General features: G+C 36.6%; 1 protein-coding gene across 1 annotated transcript; it reads right to left on the bottom strand.

The window, feature by feature from the left end:
- Window positions 1-11,950: 11,950 nt before the first annotated feature.
- LOC126613919 (methyl jasmonate esterase 1-like) lies at window positions 11,951-13,354 on the bottom strand. The gene is made up of 3 exons (XM_050281534.1): window positions 12,836-13,354; window positions 12,417-12,545; window positions 11,951-12,330 (listed from the first exon to the last, which is right to left on the bottom strand). The coding sequence occupies exons 1-3, from the start codon at window positions 13,313-13,315 to the stop codon at window positions 12,043-12,045; spliced, it is 897 nt and encodes a 298-aa protein (XP_050137491.1). The 5' UTR covers window positions 13,316-13,354; the 3' UTR covers window positions 11,951-12,042.
- Window positions 13,355-14,702: the final 1,348 nt, after the last annotated feature.

The following is a 14,702-nucleotide window of genomic DNA, read 5'->3' as shown; positions in this document are numbered from 1 at the left end:
CTGTATCCTCTGTACATGAAGTATTTATACATAAATACCAAAGCTAACTATTTTAGGTGACTTAGCATTCCCCTAACTAACATACACAGACCAAAGATCTAATCTGGTGCCTTACACCTTTGATAACCGTGTGAACCTTCAGTACTCCTAACACACCCCCTCAAGCTGAAGGTAGAAGATCGAACTGAAAGCTTGTCAGCTAAGGAGAGAAAATGATCAGCAGGAAGGGATTTGGTAAAAATATCAGTGATCTGTGACAATGTATTAACATGTTGTACACCAATTTATCCCAAAAGAACTTTCTCACGGATGAAATGATAGTCAATTTCAACATGCTTTGTTCGAGCATGAAAGACTGGATTGAAAGCTAGTGCAATAGCACTCTTGTTATCACAGATAATGACAAGTGTACGAAGAAGGGGGAATGAAATATCAGAAAGAATCTTACAAATCCACGAAATTTCTACAGCAGTGTTTGCAAGTGACCTGTACTCGGCCTCAGTGGATGACCGGGCCACTGTGTTTTGTTTCTTAGCACTCCAAGCCACCAAATTTGGTCATAAAAACACATAATATCCGCCTGTAGAACATCTGTCAACAAGGCAACCAGCCCAATCAGCATTAGACCAAGCAGTTAAATGTTGAGCATCTTTTGTAAACCATAGCGCAGAGTCAATGGTGCCTTTGAGATATCTTAAGATACGTTTAACAGCTTGCAAATGGATGGTTCATGGAGTTTGCATATGTTGACACACCTGATTCACTGCAAAAGCTAGATCAGGGCGAGTCCAGGTGAGGTACTACAATGCACCAACAATGGACATGTAGGAAGTAAGATCTGCAAGTGGAGTGCCTGAGTGATCCAGTTTAGAAGAACTAATAGGACTATTGCAGGGCTTGACTCCTAACATATCAGTTTTCTTAAGTAGATCCAAGGCATATTTTGACTGATGAAGAAATAGACATTTGGAAGATTTTTTTCACTTCAATTCCCAGAAAATAGTGAATATCACCAAGATTTTTGATAGGAAAAATCGCTTGCAGTTGAGAGATAATAGTTTGGCAGACTTGAGAAGAGCTGCCAGTGATAATTATATCATCAACATAAACCAAAATGAAAGAGATAGTGGTGTCTTTCTTGATGAATAGACTAATGTCAGAGGAAGGGGCAGAGAATCCCAAGGATAGAATAGTCCGATAAAAAGCTTCATACCAAGCTCTAGGCGCTTGTTTAAGACCATATCACAAACATAGTTAGGCTTGGAAGCATTACCAAAGCCTGGGGGCTGCACCATATAGACATCCTCCTTTAACTGACCATGAAGAAATGCATTGCTAACATCGGGTTGATGAATGAACCAATCATAATGCACTGCAATGGAAAGCAAAATATGAATGGTTGGTGGTTTAGCCACGGGACTGAAAGTCTATAAGAAGTCTAAACCTTCTTGTTGATGGAAACCCCTTAGCAACTAGCTGTGCCTTATACCGTTCTATAAACCCATCTGCCTTGTGTTTCACTTTGAAAACCCATTTACAACCTACAAGGTTGTAAGAAGGATGATGAGGCACCAAATCCCATGTACCAGTGGATTGAAGGGCTTGAAACTCAGCTTGCATTGTTACCATCCAAGGTGCATGTTTTGAAGCTTGAAGGTAAGTAGTTGGTGCGTATGGTATTTTGGTGAGGGGATCAACAGAAGATGAAAAAGGATGCTGGTAACAGTGAAAACTTTGGGTTTATGAATACCAGTTTTGGCTCTAGTGATCATTGGATGAGTATTGTAAGGTTCTGCAATAGTTTTATTAGAACCCGATGGTTGAGGAATAGATGGTGAAGGAATAGATGGTGAAGAAATAGATGGTGAAGGAATAGACGGTGGATCATTCATTGGTGATGCAGAAGAAACATGAGGAACAAATGGTTGAGCTTGGGGTATTGCAGTTTGGGAAGTAGATGGCATAGGTATACTAACTGAGATGGAATGAGTGATAGGATTGGAATGAGATAGTGCAGAAGATGATGCTTAGTGCAGAAGATGATGCTATTAAAAAATTAGGATGAAGATAAGGAAAAACTCTCTCATCAAACACAACATGTCTTGAGATATAGAGTTTCTTAGTTACAGGATCATAACACCTATAGCCACTATGATTCAAGCTATAGTCCAGAAAAATGCACAGCTTACTCTTTGGTTCCAACTTGTGACCGGAGTAAGGTTTCAGCCATGGATAACATGCACATCCAAAAGGCTTCAAAGTATGATACTTCGGTGGAGCTTGAAATAGTTTTTCCCATGGACTTAAGGAAGAAATCTGTGAAGGTAACCTGTTAATGAGATAAACTGATGTTTGAAAAGCTTCAACCTAAAATTTGGATGGTAAACCACTCTGAGAAAGTAAAGTCTTGCCCATTCCAACAACATGATGATGTTTCCTCTCAGCACACCCATTTTTCTCAGGTGTGTGAAGACAACTCAGCTGATGTGTAGTACCTTGGGCATTAAAGAAATCCTGAAGTGTTTTATTTCAAAACTCACCCCCTGAATCAGACCTCAAACATTGAACTTCAGAGGCAAACAATGTTTAAACTTTGAGAATGAAAGTGATAAGAACTGAAGCAACATCCGATTTAAGATATAAAGGATATAACTAACTGTATTTGGTGAAATCATCCACTAGTATTAGGTAGTATTTGTAACCAGTACAAGAGAGTGAAGGAGAAGGTCCCCATACATCGGCATGAACCAAATGAAAAGGTTTTACTGAAGTACTAGGCAACACAGAGAATGGAATCTTAGAAGCTTTGCCCATTCGACAAGCTACACAAAATGGCAATTTATTTACTGAACCAATTACAGGTAAATGATGATTATATAGCATTGAATGTAAAATAGCACTAGAAGGATGTCTAAGCCTTCTATGCCAAAGATGAATGTCATTCTTCGCAACTATTAACGCATGAGGAGGCACTGTTATTCCAAAAGAGCCATTTGACGATGTCCAGTAGAAAAGGTAGATGCCACCTTCACTGGGGCCCTGGAAGAGCATCTTCCTAGTTTTTAGATCCTTGATATAGAACCCAAAAGGATCAAAAGTTAGAGAGCATAAATTATCATTGATAAATTTGTAGACAGATAGCAGATTATAAAAAGCTTGAGGGTCAAGTAAGACATCTTTAAGTTTAAAGACAGTATTAGGTGTGCGTAAAAAGGCATAACCAATATGTGATATCAACAGACCTTTACCATCACCTACAAATAGTTGTTCACTGCTAGTGTAGGAGATAGCAGAGTTAAAGAAAGAAGGATCGGGAGAAACATGATGAGAAACCCTACTGTTTGTTATCCAATAATTTGGTGGAGTAGAAGTTGTTGCATACATAGCCATAGGTGAATAACCAGAGAACTGAGTAGGACCAGAACCGTGAGTAGTGCCAGAAGTCAGTGAAGAGGCAAATTGAGAAAGGCAACCACAATGAAGAGCTTAATAACCATGCTGATTGCAGAGTTGGCATGGAATGGACTTTCCAGAGAGGAGAGAGGATTGACCAGACTGATAATCGCCAGATTGAGATGGACCAGCACCAAGAATCCCACCAGTTTGGTGATTGAAGCGATTACCCCCAAAATTACGATTTTGGTTGAATTTAGAGTGGTATTAGTTGCGACCTCAATAATTCCCTCGGAATCCAGAGTGATGACTATAATTAGGAGATGATTGAGCAGTATATGCATGAAATGGAGTGGATGCAGTTGCTCGATTTTTACGCTTTTGAAGAGAAATTTTCTTACTCAAGAGCAAACCATGAAGCTCATCAGAAGTAGCGGATTTAGTTCTAGTTTCAATAGAATCAACAAAAGATTCATAATCCTCAGGGAGGCTAGACAGAATGTAGGCAACCAAATCAGATTCAGAAACTGGTTCACTCGCAACAGCCAATTTATCAGAAATTTCTTTAATTGAATTAAGGTAATCAGTCATCGAAGAGTCACCTTTTAAGATCATCTGATTCTTGGCACAAAGGCTGTGAACATGTGAACGAGAGGCTCGCGCGAAGCGTTTTTCCAGAGAAAGCCACAAAGATCTGGAATCATCCATTCTAACAGTCAAAGGAATGAGAACTTCAGAGAGTCGAATTTATCCAAATCATCAAGATTTGATCTCCCTCACACTAAACGTCATACGCAGGATTGAGAACTCGAGTGCCAGTAGAATCACAGACAAATTGAGAAGGACAGAGGTCGGTGTCATTGATAAGCCCTAAAAGCTTGAAACGCTTCAGAACTGGAAGAAATAAGTTGTACCAAGTGATGTAATTATGACGATTCAACTTAGTCAGAACCATACTGGTGATGTTCTGAACGGTGACAGAGGCAATCGGGATGGGATTCAAAGTGTCAGTAAGAGGAATAGAGGCGAAAGAGGAAGAATTGGTAGAGTTTTCCACAGCAGTCATGGAAAATTGCACAGAGAGTTGAAAGAGAAGACGAGAAAGATCTGTTTGGCAGGATAGAAAATGCCAGAAAATCAAGAACACGGAAGCAGGAGATCAACGTCGGTGGACTCCGGCAATGATACCATGTAGAAAGTAAAATCTTAATGAGTAAGAAAACTGAATCTTAGAGAGAGAGAGAGAGAGAGAGAGAGAGAGAGAGTAGAGAGAAAGAGTGAATGTAGAGAGAGAGAATTGTGAAACTGTTTTTCATTACACACTGTATCCTTTGTACATGAAGTATTTATACATAAATACCAAAGCTAACTATTTTAGGTGACTTAGCATTCCCCTAACTAACATACACAGACTAAGGATCTAATCTGGTACCTTACACCTTTGATAACCATGTGAACCTTCAGTACTCCTAACACTCAAAAAGGCCCAAACTGCCCAAAACCTTTAGAAGGCCGACCATATTAAAGGTTTTTTTTGGTTCTTTTGTCACTTAATTGAAGTGACTATATAAATGACTTTATAGCCAAAATTCATTAGGGTTCTCTCTTGAGGAAATTGGAGAGAACCAAAGCTCTCATTTTCTCTTTAGGAGGCCGCCCCCCTTAGAGGGATTGACTAGTATCAATCCTCTTCCAAGGTCACTTATCTCTTCTTCAAGTCTCTCCTTGGTGTGGAAACTTAGAGGTTCCCTTTCTTGAGAACTTGGAGAATCCATTCATCTATCATCCTCCAAGAAATCCATGAAGCTAAGAAGTAAGGAATGAAGACCCTCTCTCATGGGTGATTAGCCTTTGCTTATGCAAAGAGGATTCAACAAAGGTATAATATTTCTCAACTCACTTTGTTCTTGAGTTGAGTCTTGGTTCACCACAATTACTAGACCTTGAATTTCATGGGTAAAGTTTTGTTTTTGAGTGCATACAAGCTTGATTCCGCCTTTAATTGTTAATTGCATGCATAGATGTTGCTCAAATGAATTAGTTTTCACAAATATTTCCTTCAAACTTGGGAAGACATGACCATGTAGTGAAAAATTATGTCTAGTTTGTACTTAGAGAGTGGGATTTTCGTGTATATATACATTTGCTTTGATATTTCAATTCCCAATCATATGCTATGGTATTCGTTCATACTTCTATACTATTCGTGTGTGCTCATATGACGACATTTTAGTTGCACTGCTTTCTTTTCTTGCTATGTAATATGCAGTGATCATGTTTTGTTACATATGATATTGTTCACATGCTAAACTGAAACCTTAATTATTATTTTTCCCTTTTCATAAAAGTATTTTTAGATAGGTTGGTAGAGTCTCAATATGGTGATAAGGGATGGAGAAATATTACGTGAGCTTGCTCACTTGTTTCTTATCAAGGCCTGATAAATTAGAACTGAAGGGTAAGATGGTGGGGGTTGATGCACAATATGGCTGTCTACCAGGGATTTCATATCGTCAAACCCCATGTTTTTTCTAGCCCCAACCAGGGATTTCGACTAAGAAATACACATTTAGTATCACTTAGAGCTCATCCCACCAGAAAAAAGCTGCATCACACCTTAATAGAAATCCTAATTCAGTAAATACCCTACTGAAATACCATTGTCATTGCCATTCTTAATCCACAATCATGAGACAGGAGATAAATCTGTAAAAAAATGATGAGGTCGGGGATGAAGTTGGGAGGGCTTACCTTGATGGTGAGGTCAAGAGGGAGAGCAGTCGAGTCGGAGAAGTACGGGGAGCCGGAGAGGTCACAGTGAAGGAGGTGGTCATGGAGCACGTGAGAGGAGAAATGTGTTGTACGTACTTTTGTGCGCAAACAGAAGCGAAATGTAACAAAGTACCAATTATCAATTGTTGTAAACTAAACCAAAAACCAATCAAGCAATAAACAAAACACAACAATTTTAGAGTTCCTCCAATATAGGAGTACATCTCTAACAACTGAAGCTTTATTGATTACCAACAAATACAAAAAAACTCACAAACACAAAGTGTTCTCAAGTATACAAACTTATGCGTCTCAAAAACTCTCACACTCAAAACTCTATCCCACATCCATCTATTTATACTAAAAGATGTCATAGGTTTACACAAAGTCCCTAGAATATAGGAAACCAAATCCTATACTAAAACCAAATCTCAAACCAATCAGGAAATACAAATCCAAATCCTATATAGCAAGGACTAGTTGACGTCATGCTGATACCAGGTTACCGTTGCATTTGAATATTTTTTCAAATGAATTTATAGGAAAAAAATTCTAATTTTTTTCCTATAAATACCTAAGCCATTCCTACACCAGTTCTCACATAATTTTCACCATTCCATACTCATGTTAGCGACACATGTCACTCAAAATTCTATTAAAAAAATTATTGAGATTATATAAAGATAAGAAGTCCGGAGGTTTATTCATTTGGCGACAAGAGACACTCATGTCTGAAAACTTATTTTAATATGGTAGTTTAATTTAAGTAATCATATTAATTTAATTAAAATAATAAATTATGTTCGGCCTATGGCCCTTTGGCCCTCTCGGTTGGAGATGATTTTTCGTGAAAAGGCTATGTTTGGCCTATGGCTCTTTGGCCCCCTCGGTTGGAGATGTTATAAAATGTGGCATGATATTGTATATTAAAATATAATTTCTTGTAGGTCCATATGACTAAAGAGAGCCATTTAGGCCCCATTCAGTTGAAGATGATCTAATAATTTACTCAAAAGTCAAAGGTCATGGTTTAAAGTTGAAAAGTAATAGTTTACCAAAAAAAAAAAAGAAAAGTTGAAAAGTAATATTTATTTTTTTCCCAACTCAAATTTGCTAGAGAAGTGGTTTCCTAAGTAGAGCCACATATTTGGTCAAGAACCAAATGACGACGTACGTGAAACAATGGGTATGGTTTGTTTGGGTTTCAGAGAGGAGCTGGACCGCTGTTTATCCTTAATCACATTAATATTTGTCTTCACTTAAATACTCATATAGTTAGTAAGCGTGAATGTTTTATATAAAAAACTTGAATGTAATTTAAAACGAAAGTAATATAAGTGGTAGTTGTTTTGTTTGCTCTTAATCCTATAACATTCCTCGTACATGGGTCCGTCCTACATTGAATTATATGTAACGGAAAGGAAATGTAATAGCCAAGTAGGGCATGCTCAGCAAAATCTAAAGGGAGAGAGGATAGCTTGGAACCTAGGCTTTCAAACCTGTCAATTGCTAGGATGGACAAAATCCTTGGCTATTGGATAGCACAAGAACTTCCAACAGTGAGTGATAAATGAGCATTTAGGCGGAATTTATATTGTACTTTCGGATATTTTATACACTGATTAAAATTTCACAATTAAAAATTTCAAATTATTAAATACTCTGAAACCGTATAAAGTTTTCAAAGTTTAGGCAACTTGAGTCACCAACCAAATCGATCTCTACGTCTTTCTTGCATATAGTCCAATATTCTAGTAGATAGCGTGTTAGGTTTTAACACATGCATCTCGAGTTTGAAACTTCTCCTATCTTAAATTATTATAATAGTCTCGTATCCTCTTCCACTCCTTAATAATAATACATATTTTTTAGGGTAAAAGACTGTTTACTACCCTCATGTTTCGTGGTTTTCAACATTTAGTACATCAAGTTTTTTTCGTCTCAGATTCATACCTTAGTGTAAATTTTGGGACAGTCTCATACATCCGTTAGTCAAACTGTTAAGTTTTCTGTTAACTGTGACGTGGCGCACTGACTGGGCGCCACGTGTCATCTGAGTTTTTTTTTTTTTCTTCTTCCTTCTTCTTCTTCTTCCTCTGACTGCAACTTTTTTTTTTTTTCTTCCTCCTTCTCCTTCTTCCTTCCTTCCTCCTTCCTTCCCTTTCTTCCCCTTCTTCCTTCTTCTTCCTTCTCATTCTCCTTCTTCTTCCTCCGAATCTGGGGAAGCTTTTTTTTTTTTTTTTTTTTTTTTCTTCTTCTTCTTCCTTCTCTTTCCTCCTTCTTCCTTCTTCTTCTTCTTCTTCTTCTTCCGACGAATCTACCCATATTTAGTTTTTTCTTTTTTTTCTTTTTTTTTTCTTTTTTCTTCTTCTTTCTTCTTCTTCTTCTTCTTCTTCTTCTTCCTCCGAATATGCCCAGATTCAGTTTTTTTTTCCTCCTTCTTCTCCTTCTTCCTTCCTCCTTCTTCCTTCCCCTTCTTCTCCTTCTTCCTTCCCCTTCTTCGTTCTTCTTCTTAAGGTTGCAGTCGGAGGAAGAAGAAGGAAGAAGAAGGAGGAAGAAGATAAAGGAAAAAAAAAAAAAAACAAACTTCCTCAGATTTCGGAGGAAGAAGAGGAAGAAGGAGAAGGAAGAAGAAGGAAGAAGGAGGAAGGAAGAAGGAGAAGGAGGAAGAAAAAAAAAGTTGCAGTCAGAGGAAGAAGAAGAAGAAGAAGGAAGAAGAAAAAAAAAGAAAGAAAAAAAAAAAAAAAAAACTCGGATGACACGTGGCGCCCAGTCAGTGCGCCACGTCACAGTTAACAGAAAACTTAACAGTTTGACTAACGGATATATGAGACTGTCCCAAAATTTACACTTTAGGTATGAATCTGAGGCGAAAAAAACTTGATGTACTAAATGTTGAAAACCACGAAACATGAGAGTAGTAAACAATCTTTTACCCTATTTTTTAAAACGATAATTCTGCGTCCTTAAAACGGTGGTGCCAACTTGATTTGTTGGACTACTAAATCCTAGTGTAGGTTGTACGTCGAGACTTCTAGAAGAATTATTAGATCTTCCCGACATAGAACCTAACTCTCCAATCAATAAAGAAATTATGATCTCTAGTGATGGCTATTGTTAGGCTGGGACCACACAAGAAAATTACTCTCTTAGGCAAGTGAATTGCAAATAGAATGAAATGGATTGACTGCAATCTTATTTACGACAACCAAAGGGTATCTATCACTGAGGTCCATAGGTGTAACCTTTATAAGATGTGTAACCCTTTATTTAAGAATTATATCTCTTGGTACATTTATTGTATTCCGTTTACGTATTGAAGAGATGCATTTTTTCATTGTGAACTAATGCATCTTTTTCTAGAGTCACGATTTTTGGCCAACAAACGTATCATATGAATTATTTAATCATTCATAAGTAATAACCTTTTCAATTCAAGAGTCGCATTTATAGTATAATATAACCACATGAACCACAAAAAAACAAAAAACAATACTTGACTCCAATCAGATTTGGACACGTGTCCAAATAATTGAATTGTAAATACAAATTGGACACGTGTCCAAATCTAATTAGATGAAAACAAGAGCGGCTGCTAAATTTTTAGCAGCCAAGTATTGTTCAAAAATAAAATTGTCTTTTGGTTAGATATAAACAGGGATTTTATATTATTACTTTAAAATTTAGGTTTCCTTCTCCTTGTGAGCTAATGGTTATTTGGACAGTTGTCAATAGATACGAGGAATTACTGGGATAGCAGTTCAGAGTTTAGAGAGCTTGTAGCGATTAGGTTACCTTTGTACTTTTCCTTATATTTCTTTTGGGACTTTCTACGGGTGTGTCACCCTATTGATGAGGGTTGTACTTTGTTGTCCAGTTGTTGAAAATACTATGATAGACCACGCTAGTATACCTAATATTGTTAGTTTTAGGTCCAGTATTTCTTGTTTGCATTTCGCACCCCCTAGAGGCTAGAATCGAGCGTCAAATTGATCTTAGATGTATATAGGGATGGGGCATGACACGGAGGCTAGAGGCATGGTTTGAGTTTGGAGTCTGGAGATCGACAAGGTGGGACAAGGAATGTAATAGATAGGGATAGTGTAAAGCGTAAAACGATGTTGTTTCAAAGTTTAAGTGTTTGGTTCGGTTCACTGTCCTAACCTTTAAATCCAAAACCAAATCAATAGAATTCGATTTGATTTGATTTCCCTAATTTTTGTTCGGCTTTTTTTACTGTTCACATTTTAATTTGCTTCGTTAGGTTTTTTTCGATTTTGGGTTTTCGGACCTGCCCCTTGCATCGTTTCATACTATTGGGTACATTTAAAATTTATTTTTATTCATACTGAAGTTATCCGAACTCATATCCGATCTTGAATTTCCTTGCAAGGTATTTTGTTGGTTTATAATTGATTTCCAATTATATTTAATATTGACTTGACATTTCAGAGGTTGGAAACCTGTTCTTACGCCAACTTGACCCGCCAACTTGCCCTTCTTGGGACGGTGCTGCCAACTTCACTAGGCGACATTGTTAGGATAAGGAGTCGACTTAACACTCTTTCCACCACAAGCTTCTTTGTTTCTTGGATAACTTTTGGCCTCTGTTGGACTAGTAGTTCTAGTGCGTAGAGGGTTCTAGAAAAATTATTAAATCTCCCAGACATAAAACCTAACTCTCCATACTAATAAAGAAAGTATGATCTCCAGAGCCGTTGTTAGACTGGCACATGAAGATATATTTTTTTGACTCGTTTAGGGAAGTCAACTAGAAATAGAATGAAATGGGTTGACAGCAATCTTATTTATAGACAACTAAGCGGTATTCACCATGGGTGTAGCCCTCGTTAAATGGTTGTGACCCTTTATTTAAGAGTTATATCTCTTGGTATATTTATTGTATCTCTTCATTGTGAAACAATGTCTCTTTTTCTATAACCACACCTCTTGTTCAATAGGCGTATCACATGAATCATTTATTCCTTTAGAAGTAGCCTTTTTCACCACGAAGTCATATTAAAAGTATCATATCACCACAGGAACCTCAAAATGAAAATTCTTTTTTGGGTAGATATAAACATGGATTTTATATTATTACTTTAAAATTTAGGTTTCCTTCTCCTTGTGAGCTAATGATTATTTTGATTTAATACCCCTTTCACCGTATATTTTCTACTGAAAGTAGATATGAAAATAATTATCTACGTACTCAAGCTATATATATATCAGTACTGAGATTTTGAAGGGCATACAACTGGGTGCAGACTTTCTGTACTATTATTTGACACAAAGGATTGATAATAACTATTCTTGTTCACACAAAGAATTGATACGAGATCAAAATGTAGTACTTGGTGCCTTTTTTCTTTTTATAGAGCGATTACATTAGGGGATTGAATAGTTAGTTATTATGAAGAAGAGATATCAATAGAGTTCAAATTCACACCAGAATGTATAGACAAATTTACATGAAGTACTTCATACCTCTTGAGCTAAAGTTCATGAACCCGTATAATTCCTAGTACTTATTACTTTAAAGGGGTGTGCTATCCACACACCCCAAATTACTTCTCACACACCCTTTGTTAATTTCGGTCTGTTGATCTTCTTCAATTCATCCGATCCGAAGGCCGAAAATTAAAAAGGTGCGTGAGAAGTAAAATATGATGTGTAGATATCACACCCCTACTTTAAAAACCATTCTCACATATTTGGATAATAGTATAATACTTGTTTGGTACAGTTTTTTCCTTTTTCGTTACAATGGTGGCGGGGCTAGAAATAGCAACTTTCTTTGATTTATTCATTTAATCATACAAACATATATTACAGATGTAGTATTGTGGTGCTTTGGACGCAAGCAGTATGCCTGAATTAACCATGCTTGTGTTTATGATATTTCTCAGCGATATTTTGGAGATGGATGAACAACTCCATGGGTTTCGAGAGCATGACCATGTGATCAGAACCGTTTATCACTTTCACTTCATTTGGCGGATTGTTCTTGATCATATACTTTTGCAGATCCAACAATACTGTATGGTCTTGGTGGGACACGATGAACACTCTAGGAACTGTTCCATATTTCTCTTTCGTGAGCTTTATTACATCACAATTGTATAGAGGAGCAAATCTCACCAACGACAACCCTAGGGTAAAATCCTTCACGTTATATCAGTCAACAACCAATAGGGTTAACAGAGCACGGATAGGGGTTCCAATTTAATTAATTAATGACTAAGAGTTACCTCTGGTGGTGAGAGCTGGTACAAGCTTGTCGCCATGTCCTTAGGCCCAAGGATAAAGGAGGTTGCAGGGTTGCTGGTCCCCTTATCATATCTGAACCGAGAGTCCTTAAAATCAAATGTTTTAACAAACTATACATTTTTCAAGAAAATTATGTGTTAGTTACCCTTGTCTCATTGATCAGTAGGATGCAGACAACAATGAACAAAAGATATGACATATGTACAAACAAGGTGTCTCTCAAATAAGTTCATTAAGGAAACCCTCAAGACAGATATAGTTGTATCATCATACTTCTTGATTCACAAGATACGATGAACAAGGTACGGCATATGGTCAATTTTAACTCATAGTACGTAGTAAAGCACTACAAAGAAGACATATTGCGCAACTCAATCTATGTGTGTGTGAAGTTCATTACCTCTGCAAATATAGTTGAGTAATTAAGAGTAGGACCAGACATGATAGCTGTGACATACACCGCAGCAGAAATTTTCTGAGAGAACCTCTCCATGAAAATAGATATGACGGCACCACCATAGCTGTGAGCCACAAGGATAACCTTTTCATTTGGTGGTAGAGACACCATGAGCTTTGTCAAAGGCTCGACAAATTCCAATAACGAAGGGAGTTGCTCGACCTGAATCGGGTTGATCCCGGATGCTCCCAAGTCTAGAGCTGTGACACGGTGACCTGAGTCCTTCAAGAGAGTGGCCACCTTATACCAGCTCCATGCTCCATGACAAGCTCCATGTATCAACACAAAATGTTTTGGACTTTGAGTTTGGTTGTGAATGTTGGGGAGCGGGGATGGCGTTGAGGTACTAGCTTTTGCTAAGCAAATAAATAAAAGGAAAAGCAAAAGAAGCATTTCTATCATGTTCTCCATTTTCTGTATCATTAACTCTCAGTTTCCTTGATTTGGTTTGAATATTCGTCTCGTCTTTACTTTTATATATAGAAATCAACCAGAGAACAAAGCATTGACTCAAAAGGCAAGAGTCTCGATTAGAGAACAAATAATTGGCTCAAACGTCTGTGGTCAAGAACAAAAGTCAAAGTCCATATGTATTTAAAGTTGAAAAGTATTCCCAACTCTAATTTGCTAGATAAGGAATTTGCTAACTTAAAGCCACATATTTGGACAAGAACAAAACCACGACATACGTGAAACGATAATTAAGGTTTGTTTAAGTTTCGGAGAGACCGACTGAGGTCAATCATTATCGTATTAATATTCTTTTCACTAAATCCTAGTGTAATGTGGACTTTTTATACAAAAACCCTTAGATGTAATTTAAAATTAAAACAAATAACACTTCTCTATCTTGTAGGTAGGTAAATTAATTTGTTCCAATTATATAAAATATATATATATATATATATATTTTTTTTTTTTTTTTGAGAAAACCTAGATTATATATTTTGAATCAAATAACATTTTTGTATACATGGTAGGCAAATTATTGTTCATGTATTATTACATATATTAGCCTATTAGGGACGTTTTCTGGTAAAAATATATAAAGTAATATGTATATGATTGTTTGTAGGTAAAAGATAAAATCAAAAGCATGATCCAATTCCTAAGTTTATGCAATATTTTGTTGTTGGTATACAATATTTTGCATCATTGGAAATGAACATTTCAAATAGTAGGTAGGTAAATTAATATGGTCTAATTATAAAAATACACACACACACACATTTTTGTATGTGTGTATATATACACACATTTTGAATCAAATAACATTTTTGTACATGGTAGGTAAATTACGTTTTTTTTATGTATTATTACATATATTAGTTTTTTTTTTTTTTTGTAAAATATATATATATATATATGAACTCATAATGCCAAATGCATAGAATTAAGCCAATAATTCTCATATTTGATATTAATATGAAATTGTTGCAGTCATATTTAGAATAGGAATGTGATTGTGTAAATCCTAGGGAATCTGGGAATGTATCTTATATTCCTATTAGGACTAGATTACCTATTAAATGTTGTAATCCTAAAGGGAAATGTTTTACCCTTTGTACTACTATAAATAAAGGCACAATGGGGTGAATCAAACACACCTCACAATTAAATCATTCTCTCTTCTCCCTAAAGCTTGCCGCACCCCTCTATCTCTAACCCTAGATCTCTCAATCAAATAGGCCTACAACACGTTATCAGCACGCTCTTGCCAGAAGTTAAGGAATTGATGCATTGTTGGAGGAGGCTATCATCCACCACATTCAAAGGCTTATTAGTTTTCTGCTAATTAGGTATGCTTAAA

The sequence above is a fragment of the Malus sylvestris genome, chromosome 2 (genome assembly GCF_916048215.2).
Source record: "Malus sylvestris chromosome 2, drMalSylv7.2, whole genome shotgun sequence".
In the NCBI taxonomy this organism is placed as follows: Eukaryota; Viridiplantae; Streptophyta; class Magnoliopsida; order Rosales; family Rosaceae; genus Malus; species Malus sylvestris.
Note: the sequence above shows the minus strand (reverse complement) of the source record. Positions and strands in the feature narration are given on the sequence as shown.